Here is a 23,477-nt window from a genome sequence, read left to right on the forward strand (position 1 = left end):
TATCTGCACCACTCTGGAGAGATAGGTGTTAGCATATCCAGCTAAGAGATGAGATTCAGAGGAGTGAAGAGACTTTCCTAAATTGAGTTAGCAACTGACTCAGGTACAGAGGTATTAGAAAGAATATTACTATGAATAATTTTTTAGGAGTATACCAGGTGCCTGGCATCTCTCTGAGCGTGTGATACGAATTTTCTCATTCAATCATCATAACTGCTTTACATACTTGCCTAACTGGAACCTCATCAGAGCTCTTGAGATAGTAGGATGTTGCTGATGAAGCTAAGATATAAGGAATGAATCACCCTTCATTCGTTCCTCTGCTCAGTCGACAAACCCAGGCTAAGCTTTTCAGTTCTAGACATTTATTTAGGTTCTGGGGATAGAGGTCAGGTAGGACTCTGCTTTCTTGGAGATTACACTGGACAGCAGAAATAAGCACTAAACAAGTAAATAGATAAATACAGAAATCACTATTAAATGAATCAAAATAGGCTATGGAAGTAACTGGGCATGAGAAGTGTACTATCTTAGAGACTGCGACAGATGGTAGGTACCAGAGCTGACATAGGAAAGAGGTACACAGCTGCCTGGGGGCAAAGGGGCAAAGACCCTAAATGTGATCAGTGGATATTTTGATCCAGCAAAGAGGATATAACAGAGTCATCCGGGGTAAAGTACTGTGAGATTGCTCATCGAGGGGTGGAAGAGATTTCCTGTAGTGGTAGGGAAAACCCTTTGGCTTTGAGAAAGGTAAGAAGCCACTGAAGGGTTTGAGAAGAGGAGTGACCTGAAAGGATCTATTTTAGAAAGGCTGTCCTGTGCCATACCGGGAAGAACCCATAGAGGGCAGGGCGGAGCTCGCCCAGGACAGGACAACTAAGAAGTGGTGGGAGGGCGTGGGGGTGGAGGTCGTCTCAATGATTATACCTGGTTTCCTGAACTAGGCTTCCTGAGGAGGCAGAGATCAGTCTCATGAGCATGTTATTTTCACCTTCTGTGAATCCTGTGCTCGAGTCCTGCCACACACACACACAAGAGAATCTCCATAAATACAGGGGTCGTTGCTCTTCTCAGAAAATGGCAGAGAGGAGCCACTGGGGTGGGCCAGCAGGCAGAGCTGGGCCAGAGCCGCTCTCCAGGCTGTGGCCCCAAGGGGCCTCACTCACCTTGGACTTCTCCTGATGCAGCTCTATCTGGATGTCGGTGAGCTTGGTTCTGAGGTCTTCATTGGCAGCTTGAAGGGCGACGATGAGCGCTTCGGGCTTCTCGCCCTTATTTCGCCCTTTCTTGGACATTGTTCCTTTCTAAAGGGAGTCTGCTGCTTTTTAATTCCTTTCAAACAGGTGCTGCCATGTTACTGCTTCTTCTCCTGGGGGCGATGTTTCAGCATCTACTGCGTGGTGCTCCTTGGTAAGGTCTCCTCAGCCGCTGCCCTGGAAGCCCTGATTGGAGGCAGAGACAGCGGTTACTGCTGTGGCAGAGACCTGGGAGAAGTGCCAGGCGGTGTCTCTCAGCCTGAGCAACATGTAGGAGCCTCCTCCTGAGGGATCCTGTCCCCAGATCCTCCCATCCACCTTGAACATAAATTTAGAGCGATCTTTCCAAAGATCTGGTCTGGTCATGTCGATGCCCTGCTCAAAATCCTCTAAAGACCTATGAGTATTTGAGTGTATCTTTCCTATCTTGGAGTGCTCTTTATGTCTTTCAGCTCAGGTTCTCTTTCCCTCTCTCTCTGCCTCTACCCTGCTAGCACTCACTCATGCCACACACACACTCCCTCTCCCTCAAATAAAATGTAAAAAAATTAAAAAAAAATAAATTAGCACTAGTTCTTCAGAAGTATAGACAAGGACTTCTCCCTCCAGTGGGGTGAGTAAGGAGTTTCCTTGAAGAAGGTGGCACTGGCCTGGAATTTGAGGAGTAGGATGTTAATGGATTTGGAAACAGGTGAAGCATCCTGAGCGAAAGAAATGGCAGGTGCTGATATACAACAAAAACAAACAAACAACCACAGTAACTATTTTGTGGGGAAAAAATGGGGGCCTGATCCATTAGGCAGAGTATGATTGATGGGCACTAATACTGGACAGGGTGCCTGGAAATGACAGATTGTGGGAGATCTGGAACATCAACCTTAAAATTTTGGAATCTTACATTTTTAGTAAGCAATGGAAGCCATTGAAGTTCGTGGCAGGTGGATACCCTAACAGGGAAATGCTTTGGTGTAGTCATTCTGATGGCAAAGTGGGGAGAAAATGCAGGTAGGGAGACTAGATAGAAGGCTACCAAACTTTCCAAGGTGAAGGATGATGAAGTCGTAAACAGACCAGTAGCAAGAAGAGAGTGAAAAAGAGGGATGTGTCTTGATCTACAAATTCTTAAATGCTTCCCAGGAACGGGATCAGAAAAATATGGGTATGAAACTGTTAAAGTCGGTGGGAAAAACATGGCAAGATACTAGAGAAAGTTTGTCACAAAACCTTTTTGAAAATTGGGTATTGTGTACACGGAGGTGCTTCAGTCCACAACTATGGGGAATTCCTACTGGTCACCCATATGTTCTGGCAGCTGCTGCTCTCTCAAGGCCCATGGTATACAGCCTGGAGGACCATGCTGGGATCCTGGGCTTCCTGCCATTGCTACGTGAGCACTGGGGCCCTGCCCTTTGGAGTGTGACCCTAGGGAAAGGGCTAGGGAGAGGTTAGGAGGCAGGGAGGACCAGTCTGTCTCCAGAAGTCATGGAACTATCCACCATTTTCCACCCTAATCTGGATGCTGGCGTCGTTCTTCATGCTTATTTTGCAAATGTTGCCAAAGTATTTAAGTGTACAGGTGGGAGATGTCTAAGAGGCCACCATTCTTTGCTTTTAGAGTTGAAATGAATTTAACAAGCTTTTATTGGATTTTTATGACAAACACTGCTAGGCACAAAGCTAAATGAGACAGTATTTAACTTCAAGAAGGTGCTAGGCGAGTAAACTCACACATGTATGTTAACAGGTTTCTCTTCCTCTAGCTGATCTCTAAATATTGCTGGTCCCCAGGGTTCCCCAAAGTTATCTCCTCTGGTCCCACCTATAGAGTAATGACTCCCCATTTTATATCCATAGCCCTGACCGTTCCCCAAATCCTGAATCACATATTCAACATCTTACTTACCAATTCTACAGGGATATTTGACTGGCCTATCAAACCTAACCTAAAACATGGATGTCTTTATTACTAGTCCCTCACAGCCTTATTCCCTCCAGGCTTCCCATATCAATAAATGCACCACGACAGGCCCAGTTGTTCAGATCTAAGCTTAGAAGCCATCCTTTTTTCTTGTATCCATCATTTCTCTTCTCTAGTCCACCGAGGGTCCTGTTTGTGTTTCCTATAAAATATGACTCCCTTTGGTCAACTTCTCTCAAACCCCTATGGTGCTGCCAGAACACAAAAAAAGGAGGAATTTGAGGAAAGCTTCATAGTCACTTCATAGCCTCATGGTCTTCCTGGATGAAATAAGGCTTTCCTTTTCTTCTTTTTAATATTTATTTATTTTTGAGAGAGAGAGAGAGAGAGAGAGAGAGAGAGAGAGAGAGAGAAAGCGTGCATGTATACAAGTGGGGGAGGGACGGGGGGTTGGAGAGAGGATCTGAAGCGGGCTCTGTACTCCCAAACTGCGCTCAAACTCATAAACTGCAAGATCATGACCCGAGCTGAAGTTGGATGGTTAACCGACATCGGAGATACAGAAATGGCAGAGAAAGAGCTTGAGAAGTACTTGGAGTCACAAATTTGCCAGATGTATTTAGAGAAGGTTGTGACCTGGGAGAAGACAAACGGGGGTTAGATCACACAGGTTCCTGCATGATCAGTGGTTAGATATCATTGCCAATGATTAGATTTCGTTATGTAGAAATGAAACAGTTGAATAGAAGTGTAATAATAAAAGCTTATACTGACTGACTGCTATGAGCTCGATAAGCACTTAACATACTGCTTTCATTTCATCCTCACTAAAATTAGGGGGAAATGATTCACAGAAAGATTAAGTAACTTGCCTAAAATGCCTGAGTTCATAGCTGATGGGGCCTTCATGCAAGACTGGGACCCAGGCTTTGATGTCCTGGGCTGCACTGCCTCATTTTAGAGGCATTTTAGAGAGGTAGCTCATTTTGCATTTTAGAGAGGTAGCTCGGGCAATGTGAGGGAAGGTGAGTTCCTAGGAAGAGAGAGACTAGAGGCAGGAAATTAAGTTGCTTCACTGCTTCACTGGTCGGGGCAGACGTAATACAGCCCTGAACCTACCCATGGCCACGGGGATGAAAAATGATGTGGCAACTCTGACACACGGAGACTTTGATGGATTCATGTCTTGCTTTTAAACTTTATTAGTGGTTTGAACATTCTTCTCTGCCATTGTAAATAACGAGTACCAGCTTTGTGGTATTGCTCGCAACAATAATGTGCAATGCCACAGTCACAGTTTACATTTTAATTTATAATCCTTTCCCCCAAATATAATATTATGTGCTTGACTTCATGATTTTTTTGTCTGACAATTATTTTGAGTTTAGTCCCATAAAGGCTAGGGAAAAGAAAAGGGTTACAAAATTTGAAACATGTTCAGGACAGAAAAAAGCATCACAGAAAGTTAGCAATAGAATCAACTTATGGATACCATAAGGTGAGCATTTATTCATAAGGATGGTCCCGTACATCCACCTAGTGAAGGGGAACTTTCTGGAGTCTTTTCCAGTTGTGACGAGGATCTGGCAATCTCATGATTCTCGAGTATAATTTTACTACAATGCTTCTGTCACTTTGTGCTGCATTTCCCCCCTTTTGGACAGCTTTACTGAGATACAATTCACATAAACAATGTACACTTTTAAAGTGTATTACTTCAGTGGTTTTAGCATATTTGCAATATTGTGCAATCTTCACCGCAATGAATTTCAGAATTTTTTATCACCCCCAAAAGAAACCCTATACCCGTAAGCAGTCATCGCTTATTCCTCACCAAACTCTCCCAGCCCTAGGCGATCACTAATCTATTTTTTTCTCTTTATGGATTTACCTATTCTGAACATTTTGGAAATTATTTCTTTTATCTTTTTTATGTAGACTTCACACACAGCACAGAACCCAATGTGAGGCGTGAACTCACAAACCCTGAGATCAAGACCTGAGCTGAGATCAAGAGTTGTACACTTAACCAACTGAGCCACCCAGACGCCCCTATTCTGAACATTGTGTATTTTTTTTTTTAATTTTTTTTCAACGTTTATTTATTTTTGGGACAGAGAGAGACAGAGCATGAACGGGGGAGGGCAGAGAGAGAGGGAGACACAGAATCGGAAATAGGCTCCAGGCTCTGAGCCATCAGCCCAGAGCCTGACGCGGGGCTCGAACTCGCAGACCGCGAGATCGTGACCTGGCTGAAGTCGGACGCTTAACTGACTGCGCCACCCAGGCGCCCCTGAACATTGTGTATTAAATAGAATTATATATGTGTCTAGCTTCTTCCACTATAGCATAATATTTTCAAGGTTCACTCACATTGTAACATGTGCAGATATTTCATTTCTTTTCATTGCTGAGTAATATTCCCTCGTATGGCTAAAACTGCATTTCATTTACCCAGTCATCAGTTGATGGACACTCGTACTGCCTTTGCTTAAGTGGCCTGAGGACAGCCCTCCAGAGAAGCTGTCAGCCTTGTAAAGGGATGCCATCCCTGAAAGGAGTGTGCTGGAGAGCATAAAGGAATGCTTTAAGGTGTCACTGCAAGCAGATGGAATGTTTCTGGACCACCCTAGGAGTCTTTGTCAATGACAATGTCCAACACAGCAGATGACCTGGAGGAGGAATGGAAGCCTTATTCAATTAAGCCCCAATCCTCTTAAAGATATCAGATAATTAAGAGATAACCTCTCAGGAATCCTTGTATTTTAAAACAAGGACCGTTGTTTAAGAATAATCAAACGTTGTTTGAGAGGGGACTATAAAGTACTATGGCATTGGAGTGTTGGACGATTATACAGAAAAATGTAAGTGATAGTCTCACATAGTTCATGACACATGAGAGTTGCCACTTAGTGCTTTCTATTTCTACTATTGGCTAAGGTTGTATAAACAAAATAGTTTGTTAAGCGCTGTCCTCAAGAAGCTTAAATTGAGTAAGAATGATGGAAGATGTGCAAAAAATAGTAATTCAAATGTCACACTTACGGAAAGACTCTAATACGAAAAAAAGCTGTTCTTATTCTTGGTTCTAAACAATCTCATTTAGGCACTGGCACAAAACCCAAGAGAGAGAAAGCAAGGAGAGAGGGGAGTGACATGAACATGAGCAGAGGAGACCTTTTTGCTTCCTCACCCTGGTTTCTCCTTGCACACCCCTTCTGGAGACTGTAAATAGGATGCTGCTTTTGGAATTATCTTGAGATCATCTACTTTCAGGTGTAGCCCTTTTATGTCTTTTACTGTTTAAGGAACATCAAGCAGTTATTTTTAGAACAAAATGTCCAGGTTTAAAAATTCTCATTCAGCATTATTCTCTTTTAAAGACATCCACACTTTAAGATTTTAAAAAATCAAGAAATTTAAAAAGGAACCCCCATGCACTATTTGTGAGAATGCAAACTGGTGTAGCCACTGTGGAAAACAGTATGGAGGTTCCTCAAAAAGTTAAAAATAGAATTACCCTACGATCCAGTAATTCCACTGGGCATTTACCCGAAGAATATGAAAACACTAATTTGAAAAGATACATGCACCCTTATGTTTATTGCAGCATTATTTAGAATAGCCAAATTACGGAAGTAGCCCAAGTATCCATCAATGGATGAATGGACAAAGACGATGTGGAATAAAAGGATATTGGAATAAAATATCCCTTGAATATTTATCTAATGGAATAAAAGAATAAAACCTTGTCATTTGTGACAACATGGATGGTCTAAAGGGTATCACTCATATGTGAAATTTCACTCATATGTGAAATTTAAGAAAGAAAACAGAGACAAACCAAAAAAAACCAACTCTTAACTATAGAGAACAAACTGATGGTTACCAGAGGGGAGATGGGTGAGGGAATGGGTAAAATCGGTGATGCAGATTAAGAATACACTTATCAAGGAGCGCCTGGGTGGCTTAGTCCGTTGGGCATCCAACTTTGGGTCATGTCACGATCTCGCTGTTCGTGAGTTTGAGCCCTGCTTTGGACTCTGCTGACAGCTCAGAGCCTGCAGCTGGATTCTGTGTCTCCCTCTCTCTCTCTGACCCTTCCCCACTAGCGTGCTCTCTCTCTCTCCCTCTCTCTCTCAAAAAATGAATAAACATTAAAAAGTTTTTAATTAAAAAAAGGAATACACTTATCAAAAATAAAAAAAGAAAGAGGTGCCTGGGTGGCTCATTCACTTAAGCGTCCAATTTCAGCTCAGGTCATGATCTCATGGTCTGTGAGTTTGAGCCCCGTATCAGGCTCTGTGCTGACGGCTCAGAGCCTGGAACCTGCTTCAGAGTCTGTATCTCCTTCTCTCTCTCTCTGCCCCTCCCCTGCTTATGCTCTATCTCTCTCTCTCTCTCTCTCAAAAATAAATAACTATTAAAAGAAATTTAAAAAAGAGTACACTTATCATGAAGACCTCTGAGTAATATATAGAATGGTTGAAGTCACTACATTACACACCTAAAACTAATACAACACTGTATGTCAACTATATGGGAATGTTTTTAAAAAACAAGAAATTAGAAATGTTTTTTAATTTTTTATAAATATTTAAGTATGATGAATCTATGCTATTGATCATAGAATATAATTCTGGTTGCATAGTCTGTCCAAGGAAGTAAAAATATCCTAGATATTCTGATATATATATATTTTTAAAAATTTTTTTCAACGTTTTTTATTTTATTTTTGGGACAGAGAGAGACAGAGCATGAACGGAGGAGGGGCAGAGAGAGAGGGAGACACAGAATCGGAAACAGGCTCCAGGCTCCGAGCCATCAGCCCAGAGCCCGACGCGGGGCTCGAACTCACGGACCACGAGATCATGACCTGGCTGAAGTCGGACGCTTAACCGACTGCGCCACCCAGGCGCCCCTGATATATTTTTTTTAACATTTATTTATTTTTGAGGCAGAGAGAGACAGAGCATGAACGGGGGAGGGGCAGAGAGAGAGGGAGACACAGAATCGGAAGCAGGCTCCAGGCTCTGAGCCATCAGACCAGAGCCTGACGCGGGGCTCGAACTCAAGACCGCGAGATCGTGACCTGAGCTGAAGTCGGACGCTTAACCAACTGAGCCACCCAGGTGCCCCGATATTCTGATATTTTAATGTCCAACTACACTGTCTACTTGCTCTCACATCCTAGGATACCACACGATTCTTTGTCAGGAGCATGGCCCCATATTTGGTCAAGAAAATGTGGCCACTATTTATGGAGCACTGTTCTTGTCTAGTCATAGATGTTAAAAAATCTAAGCATCAGTTCTATCCTCCAATGGCTTCCAACCTATAAAAGGAGACAAACGTCTGTAAAGAGAAAACAAATTCTAGAAAGCAGTGAATGCTATAGTTGGTACATGTTGTGGGAGTAGCTTAGTTTGGACTGAGGAAGATGAAGAACTGATAGAGAAGGTGTCATGTGAGCTGAGTCTAAATGATGTCGTGTAGCTTATTGGGTTCTTACTCTGTGCTGGGCACTGTGCTATGGTACACTAACATTAGGTACATTAACTCACTGAACTATTCCAATCCACCCTTTCAGATACTTACTCTTACTATTTCTTAGGCAGGAACTGAGGATCAGAGAGGTTAATTAACTTGAGAAAAATTACACAGCTAAGAAATGGCAGAGCTGCAACTCAAATATGCCATCTGTCCATCTCCAAAGCTTCTAAAGACTTTCATTACCACTGTCCTGAAAGTCAGGCAGGATTCAGCTCTGACTGTGCATAGGCTAAAGAGGTGGGCAGAAGTGTGCCATTGTCAACTGGCGGCTTACAAAAAAGAATGGTAGGATGTAGTGGTTAAGAGATTAGAATCTGAAATCAGAAAAAGTGGCTTTGAATCAACCTTCCTAGCTGGATCTTCTTGAGAAGCTATTTAAACTCTCCAAGCTTTTGTTTCTTTACTGTAAAATGGGGAAAGGGATACATCAACTTCACTGAGCTCCTGCAAGGAGTAAATAAGCTAAAGTGTGTCAAATAATTAGGCAAATTATTATTACCATCATTACCATGGTTATTCTCTTTCTAGGAGCTAACTATCCACTAAAAGCCAGTTTAGATTTTAAGAGAAGAAGAAACATATTTGTCACCTATTTACGTTAAAAAGACAGGCCAGGAAAAGCACAGAGATCCCTGGGAAGACTAATGGAATTCATGTTTATGCTTTTGGGGAAATGGGACCTGCATTGGCAGGATCAGTATTCCCAGGAGTCTTGGCTTTGCAGTTGGTTTTGCCCTAAGCTATAGGCTGGATAAAGTCATTATTAATCTTGGAGGTTCCAATAAGGTTGTTGCCTCTGAGTCATAATTTGCAAAGCAACTGTAATATAAAAGGGCTGACATTCCTAAATGTGAAGCTAAAGGCTCCAACACTTCTCTCGGATTAATATTTGAGTATGTCCACTCTACAAAGCCGTGGTAGTTTGTTTCAGCCATTCCCACCTTTTTCCTAAAGACGATGCTCTGAGTCCAATGTTATTAGTATTTAAAACGAACAAATTAAACTGCTTACTTGATGCTTGGTGATCTGCAGAGACATATTAGCACTTCTTAAACCTTTCTGTATGCAGAAAACAAGTCTCACTGTGCATCCATGAACTTGACACAGCGATTTAATATAAAGGACAAGGGGGTGCTGTTTAAATCAGTCCGACCCTGGAGTCCTAGTTTCCCTATATAAAAGGGATGTGGTGGTGTGGCCATGGCATCAAAAGACTTTTTACGCATTACACATCTGTTAGAAGAAAATGAATCTGAAAGGCTGACATTCAGCATAGTAGCGATTATGCATCTTCAAGATTGTAGGGGTACCGGGCATGTATGTCTTTTTATGTTTGTTTTTTCTCTCTCTCCTAGTCTTCCACTGAAATGCCCTCTTTATCACCTAATAACATTAGCAATCATTATTATCATAAAGTATTTAAAGTTAACGTGTTAAGTTTTCATATTAATGAAATGCTTTTTTCCTATTAATGAATGCTAAATAAAACCCAAAACTTATTAGTCCTGAAAGATGTGTTTTTTAGATCTCAGGTTCAAAAATTTACATCAGAAATATACTTCATAAAATGTAGAATAAGAGAGAGATTTTAGCAAACATATAAGAGATATCTAACCTCTTTAAGGGGGCTTGTCAGGAAGGTTTGGTAGAAGTGATGTCAAATTTGGGATCCAAACCAGGTAGGATTCATCCAGAAATGCTCTATTCTGCAAACCCTTGGCTTTGTTCATGCATGCCTTTCCCTTTCTCAAAATCCTGGTGATCTCCCTTGCATCTTTTAGGGCCCAGGTCTGATGTCATCATGTATTACTTTCCTTTGCATGTTTTCACCACACCCTGACAGAATAAGTTATTCCCTCATCTGGATTTCCATTTTCACTTTGAAGACACTTATTACAGTATTCATCACTCATTCCTTAATCTATTTATTCATCAATTCACATGTATTGATGAAGCACCTTGAGGAGACAGGTGTCTGTGCTAAACATGAGAGACAGGGTCCTTGTCCTTCCCAGAGGAAGAGTCAGCAATTTTGCACAGTGTGGTAGTTGCACATATGATAGGAGATAGGAATCATAGGAGCCTTGGTGGGTCAGGAGGGACGGCTTAGGAAAAGTGATACATAACAAAGATGTGTAAGATGAGAAGGAATCGGCCATAAAGGGTTTGAGGGGGAAAAAAGAATGTTCCAGGTGGACAAAGCACAGAGTATGAAGGTCTACAGGTAAAAGAGAATATGAATGATGCTGTGGGAAAAAAATATAGGCAGGAGCTCAGAGGAGGAAAGGTTAAGAGATGAGTTTACAGAGGTAGGCAGAGAGGGGCTGGCAGTCTCAGCAACACCAGAGGATATGGACTCCATGCCCATAGCAATGTGGAGTCACCAAAGGGTTCATACAGGGGAGGGACTTAATCACATTTTGGTTTTAGTAATAATCCTCTGGCAACAGAGGTTGGAATGGACTAAAGAGGTAAACAGAGATGCAGAAAGAAAATTTAGGAGACTGTTGCCATAATTCATTTACACTGTAGTTATTTTTTAGGCGACTGAGTCCCTTAACTTAAGGGCAAAACTGTGTTTTATTCATCTTTGTACTCATAGTACCTGTCACAGTGACGACCACGAAATGCAACTGAATTAATATTGATCCAAACCCAGGGAGAACAACTGAGATTGAGGGATATAGTTCACAATTTTTATAAAGATCATTTGTAATAAGGTTTATGATGGGAAATTTCTTTTACTTTGCAGGAGCCCTTGAATGACTGTTTTGATTTCAGGCAAAAGTTAAAGCTTGGTGTAACAATTAAATAAACAATAAAACTTAATAAGTTTTTATTTAAGCCATGTGTTGAAATTTCATAGTCCTTGCTGCTATCCATCATGCTCCCAAGCTTAATTTCACTCCTCGGCACTGAGTAACTCATCTTGCACCGTAATCTTTTGTCTGGATTTAGAAGGCTTTCAGAAGGACTAGTGTGGCAAAATAACTCTCTCAGTGCTTTATCAACTTCTTTGCATTGTCCTTTCTTTCCGTATTCGAAGTATTTTGCAGCTGTTATAGAATGAAAAGTACCAACTTCACTGGATATGGAGGAGAAATCCCAAACACAGCAGGAAACAATTATGTGTTCAAGGTCAGATGGCAAGAAACATGTCTCAGAGCCCCTTCCTCAGGCAGGCATTCGGTGTCTGTACGCTCTTATTAAAAACAAACTGGCATATTAAGTTAAAGCAAAATACCCAAATCAATGAAGGAAGTGGTCCTCAGATAAGTATATTTATAAGTGACAGCAAGCTTTCCTATTTTAGGTATAAGTAAAACATGTATAACCTCTTCTGCTGTTTCCTTGTTTTCAAAGACCTTGAATTAAAAAAAACAAAAAACAAAAAACAAAAACACCTATCATAGAAACGCACCTTTGCAAAGTGTCAAAACATGAGCAGAAATTTCTATATATAGGAGGTGAATAACATGTACCTGTTATTTAAAAAAAATGGCAGAACAATATCTGTATTCAGATTTTCACTGATTAATATGACTTAAGTAAAAGCACATAAACTTCTGCATATACTATATGGTTCTATTAGAACTGCAGTTAATTTTCCATATTCTACTGAAGAGAAACTGGCTGTCACCATTTTCCCTATGATAAAATATAGCATAAAGTAGTATAATAAATTATAGACCATTATAGATTATTCCCATTTTAACATTTAGGATTTTGTTTTGAGTTCTGTCCCAGAGGCCAATGTTTAACTACATTTTTTTTTTCAATTGATGGGATCTCGGAAGCAAGCCTGTGAGGTGGACTAATGGAAGGTAGTCAACCTAACCCCAACGTTAAGTCATGTGCTATAGGAAAATAATTTTAAGAAACAGATCAACTATTCTCTCTTGAACCACAGTTATCTGCAAAGTACTGTGTTACAGTGAAGTTGATGTATTACGTATGTACCAAACAAAGCTGCATATACCATGTGTCAAAGGAATGGGGAAAACACACACACACATGTGTACACACACACGTGTGTGCACACACACACAAACAAGAGGAAGAGCAGCATGAAGGCAAGGACTCTCCATCCCTGACTCCTTGTGAATCTCAGGGCCTAACACAGTGCCAGGCACAAAGTAGATTCTGAATAAAAACTTCTGAATAATGGAATGACTTCACCAAAAAAGAAGTCCTTATGGTTAAGGTTGGGACCTGAATGATGAAGAAGAATCAAGGAAAGACAGGAAGGTAGGACAAGGGGAAGATAAGTGTGAGGAATACATTATAGATCACAATGTCTGGTGTGCAAGGTTCACTGTGAGGAACCAATGAAAGGACAAGTAGAGAAAGAAAGAGTAGATTATGCACAAGTAGATTATGCATGAGTTGACCTAGATACCGAATTTACATCTTGTTATAATAAATACTGAGAATCTGATAAACATATTTAAGAGGAGATGTATGATCCAATTTTTTTAAAGGAAGATTAATCTTGAAGTTGTGTGCAGAGAGGAATGGAACAGAAAGGAAATGGAGGTTAGAAGTCCACAGAGGAATCTAGGGCCAATGTTCAATAGAGAGAGAGGACGTTTGTATTAGGATGGAGAGTAGAAAAGCTTTTTCTTACCAAAACTAAAAGAACTTGTATTCATCTCACCATCACCATTCTCTTGATCATCACTCTACACCTTTTTGCTTTATCGAGTACGTCATATGTGCCAAGCACTGCACAAAATGTGCTTGTGCACGTTCTCCCATTTCAGACTTAAAACAAGGCAATGAGACACATGCAGTTACTATTCTCCACTGATCAATGAGAGAACTGAGTTGACAGGAGACCCATTCTGTTAATCAGAGACAGAGCTAGGGAAATGGCACAGTCAAGGTGTGTGTGACTCAGAAGCTTCTTACGGACTTGATTCATTATGCTTCTCTCCATCTGGTGGGTGGTGTTTGAAGAGTCCACATAATGTGCTGACTTGGGGAAGTAATGACAGAAAGAAGGGAAGGTCAAAGATGACAACCCACTCTTGCACATGGGACATTAGAAGAATGTGGGTACTGTCCACAGACTCGTGAGATGAGTCATACAAGTGCTTAGAAATAACAACACCTGCGGTGCCCGGGTGGCTCAGCTGGTTAAGCCTTCGACTTCCACTCAGGTCATGATCTCACGGTTTGTGAGTTCGAGCCCCACGTCAGGCTCTGTGCTGACAGCTCAGAGCCTGGAGTCTGCTTTGGATTCTGTGTTTCCCTCTCCCCCCACCCCTCCCTTGCTGTGTGTGTCTCTCTCAAAGATAAACATTAAAAAAATTAAAAGAAATCACAAGACCTAATATTTCAGGGTGTTTAACATAAGCCAGGCATCACACTAAATAACATGTATTCATTTTCTCATTTAATCCACAACATTATAAATATTACAGATAAGGGGGAAAAAGCCCCCCAAATAAATATGGGTTGTGTCAAATTACATTGGTGATAAACAGCAAAGTCAGGACATAACACGGACAGTCTCGTGCCAGAGACTGTTTACCCAACAGCTATGCTAGACCAGAAATACTCTAGTTTTTTTTTTTTTAGAGAAATCACGTTTGAGGGCATGCAGTAGCATCATTTAATTATAAAATTAAATTTATAATTTTTTGAAGATTTTATTTATTTTTAAGTAATCTCTACACCCAACATGGTGCTTGAATTCATGACCCTGAGATCAAGAGTCCTGTGCTTTACTGAGCGAGTCAAGCACCCGCAATGATTTGTTGATTTATATACCTACTTAAAAAATTTTTCTCCACAACTTATTCGAAAACAATGTCCAAACCCTCAATCAAATAAATGCACTTCAACATACTAAGATTAAAGGCATGTAACATGAAGTATATAGGACGTGTGTATACATAGATATAGGGGTTTAAATGGTAATAGTTTTCTTTGAGTGGTAGATGTTGAGAGATCTTAATTTAAAATTCTTTTTTTTACATTTTTTAACATTTATTTTATTATTGAGAAACAGACAGACCATGAGCATAGGAGGGGCAGAGAGAGGGGAAGACAAAGAATCTGAAGCAGGCTCTGGGCTCTGAGTTGTCAGCACAGAGCCCGACGTGGGGCTTGAACTCACAAACCGCCAGATCATGACCTGAGCCAAAGTCAGACGCTTAACTGACTGAGCCACTCAGGCGCCCCTGAATTTAAACTTCTTAAGGCTTTTCTCCCCCCACCCCCCACCCCCAGATTTCTATAATAATTGTTATGTAACTTCTATAATCTGAATGAAATAATGTTTTGGGGGGGGGGCAATGAAGAACTCAGAAAGGAAAGAGGAGCAAACAGAAAGAAAGTAAGGTAGAAAACTAGCTAGAGCTGGGAGTGAGCCTGGAACACACAGGCATGCTTTCAATATCACATTATGAAAAGCTGGAATTAATGCAAACAGAAATTTTGTCCCTGAATCTGAAATGCTTTGGACTCTAAAATGCCCCTTCTCTCCGCTGAAGAGAGAACCAGCCATTAGACACAGCAAGTCACAGCACAATTGTTCACTCAGTAAAACCGGACAGCTGAAATCAACAAGATAAGAACAAACTCCTGAATGGATGCCAGGCCCCTTCTCAGGAAGGGACTATGCAGTCAATTAGATTGGACCTTGAATAAATCGTTTTTTGGAAATCACAGGGAACACTGTTTTTTATCAAACCTTTCTCTTTTTTCACTGCCTGCCAGCCTCTCCCATGTATATCTTACAGACTTAAGAGTACACATCACTCAGGGAATTAAATTGTATTACCTATGAAATTAATTTTCCTTCCTTCAATATCTCTATCCCTTTTTGCTTCATAGAGGCAGAGATTTTCCTGGGCCTGTTCACCACTTTATACAGAGTGCTTAGCATAGAGCCTGATGGTAGGTACTCAGATATAAAAATGTTTGTTGAAGTAAGGGAATGGAGCCAAAATGCAATTTTCTTTTCTTTCTTTCTTTTCCTTTTTTTTTTTTAGAGAGAGAGGATGCAAATGAGTGAGGGCAGATAGGGAGAGGGAGAAGGAGAGAGTCAGAGTGGAGCCCCATGTGGGCTCGAGCTCACTTGTTGCAGGGCTCGAACTCACAAACTGTGAGATCGCGACCTGAGCTGCACTCAGATGCTTAACCAATTGAGCCGCCCAGGCACCCCCAAAATGGAATTTTCAGTGGCGAGAATAAAGAACTCCTTTAAAGCCACAAAATATTAATGTTGTTCTCCCAAAGAAGGACTATTACCAAAGGAGGTGTAATTCAAGATTGACTTAAGCATATTGCTATCTTACCCTATGTTAAACTCTGGGGTATATTAATAATATCTAAGTACTCAGAAATTTAAGTAATATACTTTCAAATGTAAGCAATTTACATCTAAGAAATACATTTTCCTCCAGTACTTTTCCTTGACTTATTACTTCCTGACAGAGAAAGTAGGAATTATAGTTTCTCACTTGAAACTCAATACTTTCAAACTATTTCTATAGACAGTCTTATAAGGAAAAGCAGTCTCAAAGCTCACCAGTTTTTCTCCACATGGAACCTACAGGAAGATTCTGAGAGCCAAACTTCCTCTTTGGATTGTAAGCAATCTTTGATATTTCCAAAGCCCTGGGGCCTTGGCCTATAACATTCTACATCACAATAGCATTTGTATAGATAATTATTAAACTTCATCTGCTTACTCACCTCATACTGTGACAGATGAAAGCTACTGGTACTGCTAATCATCGTCATCATTATTATTGGCCATTTACTCCTGCTGGCCACAGTGCTAAGCTATTTACAAGCATTATCTTTTCAGTGCTCTGAAGGGTGTTAAAAGTCATCTAGTCCAGCTCTGAATGCATGATTTATGAATCCTCTCGACACCTCCCCAGTCGGAGACACCAACATCCAAATAATGAACCGCAGGCCTGAAGATGTGATGAGTGTTGCAACAGAGGAGGAAAGCAGACACTCCTGGAGCACAGAGGAGATCCAATTCCCTGGGGAGGACTCAGGCTGCGCCTAACAGAAGGCACAGCTGAGCTGAGTCTTGAAGGATGACAGAGTACTTGTCATATGGTTGAAAGGATAGGGAAGAATGGAATAAATATAAGATTGGGTAAGAATCACGGATGTACCAAGACTATTGATGAACCGGAGTTGTGAGGACAGAGGAGTAGGGAAAGGAATTTGGAAAGGGCTCATTTTTATATCTAATACTAAGCTGATCTGAATTTTCAATTTGGGGTGAAGGGTTCCATATTTTTAACTGGACAGTGAAAAGTTGTTTAATAACTGTATTAAAATCTTTCTATATGTCAAGCACAGTACTTACCATTGCGCATATATTATTTCCTCAAAACAAATTCATGAGATAGATAACATTTTCTCGTTATACAAGAGAAGAAATTAAAATTTTAAATTTGCCCAGCATGACACAGCTTGTATGTCTACAAGCCATTCATTCATTCGACTTTTCCTTCAGAGCCTGTGGTGTGTCTGTTAAAATTTACAATCATGTCAGCCTGATTCAAAAACATTTGTTTTAACCACTACACAGTAATTGTCTCTCATTTAGTATAAAAGACGGAATCTCTATTTTTTCTTTTTCATATCCATTATTATCTTTAAAACTCTCAGATGACTCAAAGACAAGTCCTATTCTACAGAAAGCAAAGAGTGAGGCTACTAAACACATTTCTGGTCCAGAGCATTACAGAGATTTACTACAAAGCTGTGTATCATTGCTCTGAGAGCTGACTGAGTTAATCGCTTAGGGCATTTCACTGATAAATCCCATTTTTCAGGGCACTTATAATCTAGCAGTTAACATTTTTCCTGTGTGAAATAGGGTAAGACAAGGGAGTACTTTACTCTGGCACAATAGTACGCACAAAATAGCTATTAAATCTTAAATGATCACATGAGAGAGATAACTAAATAAGATGGGATTTGAAGCCTAAATCTAGGGCTGTGGTGGACAAACTTCGTACAGTGTTCACCTGGTTGCTTCGTACAGAGACTGACAAAATACAACCAATAGCGGTAAATAGTAATCATTACTATTCTCCTTGTATTCATTCAGATGGGGTAACAGAGACTTAGAGAAGACACACGATTGGCTCTCAGCCCAGAGCTGGTAAGTTACCGAGTGAGGCTTTAATCCAAGCTGTTTGACTGTACAGGCAATTGTCTTTGCTCTTTCACTATAGCACCTCCCTCATAGGGAGGAGGTGAAAATTACATGGAATAATGCAGGTAAAAAGTTTAGCAGAGTATGTGTCAAATAAGCACTCTCTTTAAAATCGGTTCAACAAATATGTATGAACACTTAATTTTGCTAAGCACTGTTGTTGGCACTGAATAAATAAAATAAAACGTAAGACATACATGTCTGGCTCCTGGAGCTAACGTGTTAATTGGGAGAGACACACAGTAAGCATGATAACTAAATAAATAAGTACTATGCTCGATTATGAGAAAGTGCTATGGGGAAAAAATTATAAAGCACAGAGGCAATAGGAAGTGTCCAGGTGGGCCTGTAATTTTCAATTAGGAAAGTCTAGGAGGAGTTAGGATGGTGGAGAAATAGAGGGACTGGGATTTTCCTCATCCCTCAAGCACAGCTGTACTGAGGTCAGATCACTCGGAACACCCAGGAAATCAATCTGTGGAGTGGCAAAAGGATCTGCACAGGTGGAGGGAGGCAGCTTGGCAAGATCGAGGGTCACTTCAGTGAACAAATCAAAGCACACCTGGCTGAAGACTTAAACACTCCACCACTGCAAGCAAGGAGGAGCTCTCCAGAGGACTGACCAGTGGGATAGAGCAGCCAAATATGCAATGATGGCATGCATGCAACATACATCAGAAATGCTTCCTGTGCCAGGCCCTGGATGGTGTACGACCCCTTGTAATATAGTAGTGCTCGCAGGTACAGGACACATAACAAGCTATTAAAACACGCAAAAGACAGAAACTTAGCCAAAATGACAAAAGAGAAGAATCCTCCTCAAGAGAAAATTCAGGAAATCACATCCAGAGAATTGCTTGAAACAGACATAAGCAACACACCTGAACAAGAATTTAGAATAACAGGCATAAGACTAATAGCCGGGTTTGAGAAAAAGCATAGAAGACAGAAGAGAATCTGTTGCAGAGATCAAAGACCTAAGAACTAGTTGCGATGAATTAAGTAAGAAATGCTATGAGTGAAATGGAAAATAAACTAGATGCAGTGACAGCGAGGATGAAAGAAGCAGAGGAGAGAATAGGTGAAATAGAAGATACAATTATGGAAAATGATGAAGCTGAAAAAAAGAGGGAAAGGAAATTGCTAGATCATGAGGGGACAATTAGAGAGTTAAGTGATTCCATGAAACGAAACAATATCTATGTCATAGGAGTTCCAGAAGAAGAGTGAGAGAAAGGGGTGGAAGGTTTCATGTGATAAGGAACACTCTAAGCAAATAGGTGCTGTCTGGAAGAGAGTGAGCCATGCAGATGCCTGGGTGGGGTGGGGGAGGGGAAGCATTCCAGGCGAGTGTGGGGCAATTACAAGAGCTCCACAGCGGGCACAGACATCCAAGTTCCAGGAACTGCAGGCAGCCAGCGAGGCTGGAAGGAATGAGTAAACTGGGACAGCAGCCAAGTTGAGGGCAGACATTAATGGGAGGGCAGCGTGTGCAGACCATGCTGTGCTTTTTAGGCTATTTTACATCAGCTTGGGTTTTTCCTTGGAGTGAGGGCCCCACTGGAGGGTTTGATGGAAGGGTGCCCTGATCTGACTCAGGTTTTAGCATTTTACTGACGGCAGTAGTAAGAGCGGAAGAATTTGCATGAGTGGTGGTACCAAGACAGGTTTGGAGGCCCTTGCAAAAATCCACTTTAGAGATGGTGGTAGCTTGGGCAGGAGTAGGAGCTGTGGAGGCAGTAAGGGGAATCAGATATAAGCTGCTGTTAATCCTTCTTAAATTGATATCTGGCCAAAAATTACGACCACTTAATTGCTGAGCTGAGATGCAAAGACACAGAGGCCTCACTGAAGTTTTAAACAGTGTTCTATACTCTTTGCTTCTGAAATGTATTAAGCTCCCAGTTTAAGAAAGGTATTATGCCAGGCACTGCAGACTAAAGAGATGATGGTGACTATCCCTGTCCCTTTAAAAGCTTAATTCTGCTAAAAGGACAATACACCTTAACTATATGTGGAGGTATAATGTAGCCATATGCATTCCTCCAATAAATATATTGGGTGCAGTTTTAAGTGCTGGAAATAGATGGGCAGAAGAGACAAAAATCCCTGCTCTCATCGTGTTTATATTCTAATAGAGACAAAAAATCATCAAGAAATATATATAAATTATATAGCATATTAAAAGGTAATAATGAGGGACTTCAAAAAGATCAAGTTCATACTGCACAACACCCTTAAGAGTGAAAAATTGGGAACCATGTAATGTCCATGTAAAGGTAACTGGCTTAATAAAGTGGCATGTCCCAGTCTACAAATTAGTATGCAATAGTTTCAAAATATATAAGTAGATCTAATGAATCAATGAGACTAATTTTACTTCAAGACATATAACAAAGAACAAGATAACGAGTGAAGGAAAAAGCCTAATGTTATACACACACACACACACACACACACCTCTATGTACACATATATATCTATAATGCCACAATATACTCTGGAATGACATATGATAGGATGGATTTACGAATCAAAAAGGCTTCCTAGATGGTTTACCTCACTGGCTTCAACCCATGTGAGGAATGTAGTTCCAACCCCTTCCTTCTCAACCATGGGTCAGTCCCCAGGCAACCCTCTACGGCGGCATGGCTTTGTGGTCACTGCACAATACACTGTGTGGTCCTCTGCCCCACTTTGACGACAGCTCTGACAATTACAGACTTTGATCTACCCTGGAAAAGCTGAAACCCTTAGAGAGGACAGGGTTGGTCCTGGGTGCGAACAGGATTTCTTCACTTTCTCTCCTTTCAAGGCCTTCTTGGGAGTTTGGGGGTGACTAGAGTCCCTTCTGGCCTCCTTTCTCCTCCTCTGCCACCATCTTCTCAAGCCCTGTCTCGCTCCATTCAGTCTCCCCATGATCAGTAACCATGATAAACCACTTCTGCCTGTGTGCCAGTAGATAATGTTTGTGTTCACAAACTCTCCCATCTCCCCTGATATGTGAATTTTATTTTAAAAAGGCACTTAGGAGGGCCGCCTAGGTGGCTCATTCAGCTAAGTGTCTGACTCTTGGTTTGGGCTCAGGTCATGATCTACCTATTCATGAGTTTGAGCCCTGCACTGTGTAAAGCCTGCTTGGGATTCTCTCTCTCTCCCTCTCTCTGCCCCTCCCCCACTTGCACTCTCCCTCCCTCTCTCTCTCTCTCTCAAAATAAATAAACTTTAAAAAAAGGGATTTAGGAAACACAAGCATTGCATTAGATTGTGTATGAGGAAACAAGCTGTAACCCATAAACCACTGTATATAAATTCAGTTATTAAAATGACTATTAACTCGCCCATCTTCTCCACTGCACACAGATTAAATGTTACGATTATTATTACCCTTCTCACCTCCTCCATGGTATACACATTAGGAAATGCTATAACTAAACTCCCTCCCCCAGCCCTGCTCCTTCTGTTGCTGGGAAGGCATTCACAGAAACTGCAGGAAGCTGAAAGGCCAAGGATTCCAGTCTTCCCTCTTCCTAGTGCTGCTTAGTAGCCTGTCTCCTTATTTATAAGTTTACAAGGTGTCCGAACATGCTTTATCTCATCGATATTCACAATGAGACTGAGGCGGATTCTAGTGTCCCCACGTTATAGATGAGAAAACTGAGGCTCAGAGTGTGCGATTACTTACCCACATTGTTACAAGGCTGGTGTTTAAGCTAAGCTGTCTTCTTCCAAATGCCATGGTCACATATCACAACCCGGGCTCTGGCCCTGAAGGGCATTTTACCACATAGACGTTCTCTCCTATAGCCCTGCCCAGAACATAGGAGTGTTTTCTCTCTTTCTACTCAAGAACATGTGAGGGTGCTGGTTGATTAGGGGGATGCAGAAGGAGGAGTTCAGAACCAGAGTTAAGCATACATGGTTTGTGACTGTCCACACCTTGTGTGAGGAAGCCTGTGTGGGAGCCCATGGGCTGCACCTGTGCATGCACGCACTTGGGTCATTTGCCTCCTGTGTTTCCCTGTGTCTGTTTCTGGATCCTCTTCAAGTCATCTAATAGAATGTTCCTTCTTGCCTCAGGGCCTTCACACATCCCATTACCTTTGCAGGGTCCTCTCTTCCTTAGATCCTAATGATCTCAGTTCAAATGTAATTGACTCAAGGAAACTGTTGTAGGTTGAGTTGTGTTCCCTAAAAAATGATGGTCGGGGCGCCTGGGTGGCTCAGTCGGTTGGGCGGCCGACTTCGGCTCAGGTCATGATCTCGAGGTCCGTGAGTTCGAGCCCCGAGTCGGGCTCTGTGCTGACAGCTCAGAGCCTGGAGCCTGTTTCAGATTCTGTGTCTCCCTCTCTCTGACCCTCCCCTGTTCATGCTCTGTCTCTCTCCGTCTCAAAAATAAAATAAACATTAAAAAAAATTAAAAAAAAAAAGAAAAAAAAATGATGGTCAAGCCCAAGGTTCCAGTACCTTTGAACGTGACCTTATTTGAAGATAGGGTTTTTGCAGTTGTAATCAATTAAGAGCAGGTCTTACTGGATTAGGGTGGGTCTTAATCCAGTGAATAGTGTGCTTTTAAGAAAAGGAAAATTTGCACACAGACACTCACAGCGAAGAATGCCTGGATGAAGGAGGCAAAGATTGGAGTCACACATCGACAAACCAAGGAACACCAGGGATTAGCAGCAACCAGCAGAAGCCTGGAGAAAGTCACAGAGGAGATCTCAGAGCCTCCAGAATAAACCATGTCTGCAGACAGCTCAGTTTCAGATTTCTGGCCCCCAAAGCCAGAATACATCTCTGTTGGTTTTGCCACCCACTTTGTGGTAATTTGTTAAGGCAGCCCTGGGAAGCTAATACAGAAGACTTCCAGTTTCTCCAGATCTGGCCAGTTTCTTCTACTGTATGTTTTCACAGCACCAGCTATTTTTTTGTAAAGAGCATTGCATCACAGCATGTGGGTTATATATTTATTTGATTTTTTAATCAATATTCATCCCCCCACTGAAATGGAAGCCCTGTGAAAACAGATGATGTTGGGTTTTGCTCACTAGACCGACTAGCATAAAAACAGTACAGTTTGCAATAAATATTTCTTAAGTAAAAGAAAGAGTGAATGAATGAAAAGAGTGATGAATGGCAAGAGAACAGCAGAGCACTTGCAATTTTGGCCCAGGGGTGTGGGAAAAGTGTCCTCCAGCGAGCAAAACAAAGATCTCTCTATCTCTCTCTGTCTCAAAACTCTGCCTCTCTTCTCTCTCTCAATAGCCATCTCCCTCTCTCTTGCTTTTGCCAAGTTAGATTCAGAACACTTGTCTTTTTAAAAATTTGTGGGGAATGATAAGATTGACAAGACAGTTAATAACATCAGGGAAAACTGTCAACACCAACACTGATGATACACTGTGAAAACTGTGAAAAATGAAAACAAAGGATTTCTTTCTTTAAGTTAGAGAAAGTGGATATGCTTCGTCATTTTCTCTTATCAGCGCAATCTTAATTATTTGTACATCAACTTTGTATATAATCTAAAATGGCAGGCAATTTTTAT

The 23,477-nt window shown here is 41.3% G+C and overlaps 1 protein-coding gene across 4 annotated transcripts in view; it reads right to left on the minus strand.

Moving 5' to 3' along the window:
- Nucleotides 1-23,477, minus strand: part of JAKMIP2 (janus kinase and microtubule interacting protein 2) — a 180,358-nt gene that overhangs the window by 72,086 nt on the left and 84,795 nt on the right. For all 4 annotated transcript variants that reach the window (XM_043590468.1, XM_043590477.1, XM_043590473.1 and 1 more), the window contains exon 2: nucleotides 1,170-1,445. In XM_043590468.1, the coding sequence (XP_043446403.1) occupies nucleotides 1,170-1,298 (129 nt within the window). In that variant the 5' untranslated portion in view covers nucleotides 1,299-1,445. The remainder of the gene's footprint in view (nucleotides 1-1,169; nucleotides 1,446-23,477) is intronic.

This window comes from Prionailurus bengalensis, chromosome A1 (genome assembly GCF_016509475.1).
Source record: "Prionailurus bengalensis isolate Pbe53 chromosome A1, Fcat_Pben_1.1_paternal_pri, whole genome shotgun sequence".
NCBI classification, from domain to species: domain Eukaryota; kingdom Metazoa; phylum Chordata; class Mammalia; order Carnivora; family Felidae; genus Prionailurus; species Prionailurus bengalensis.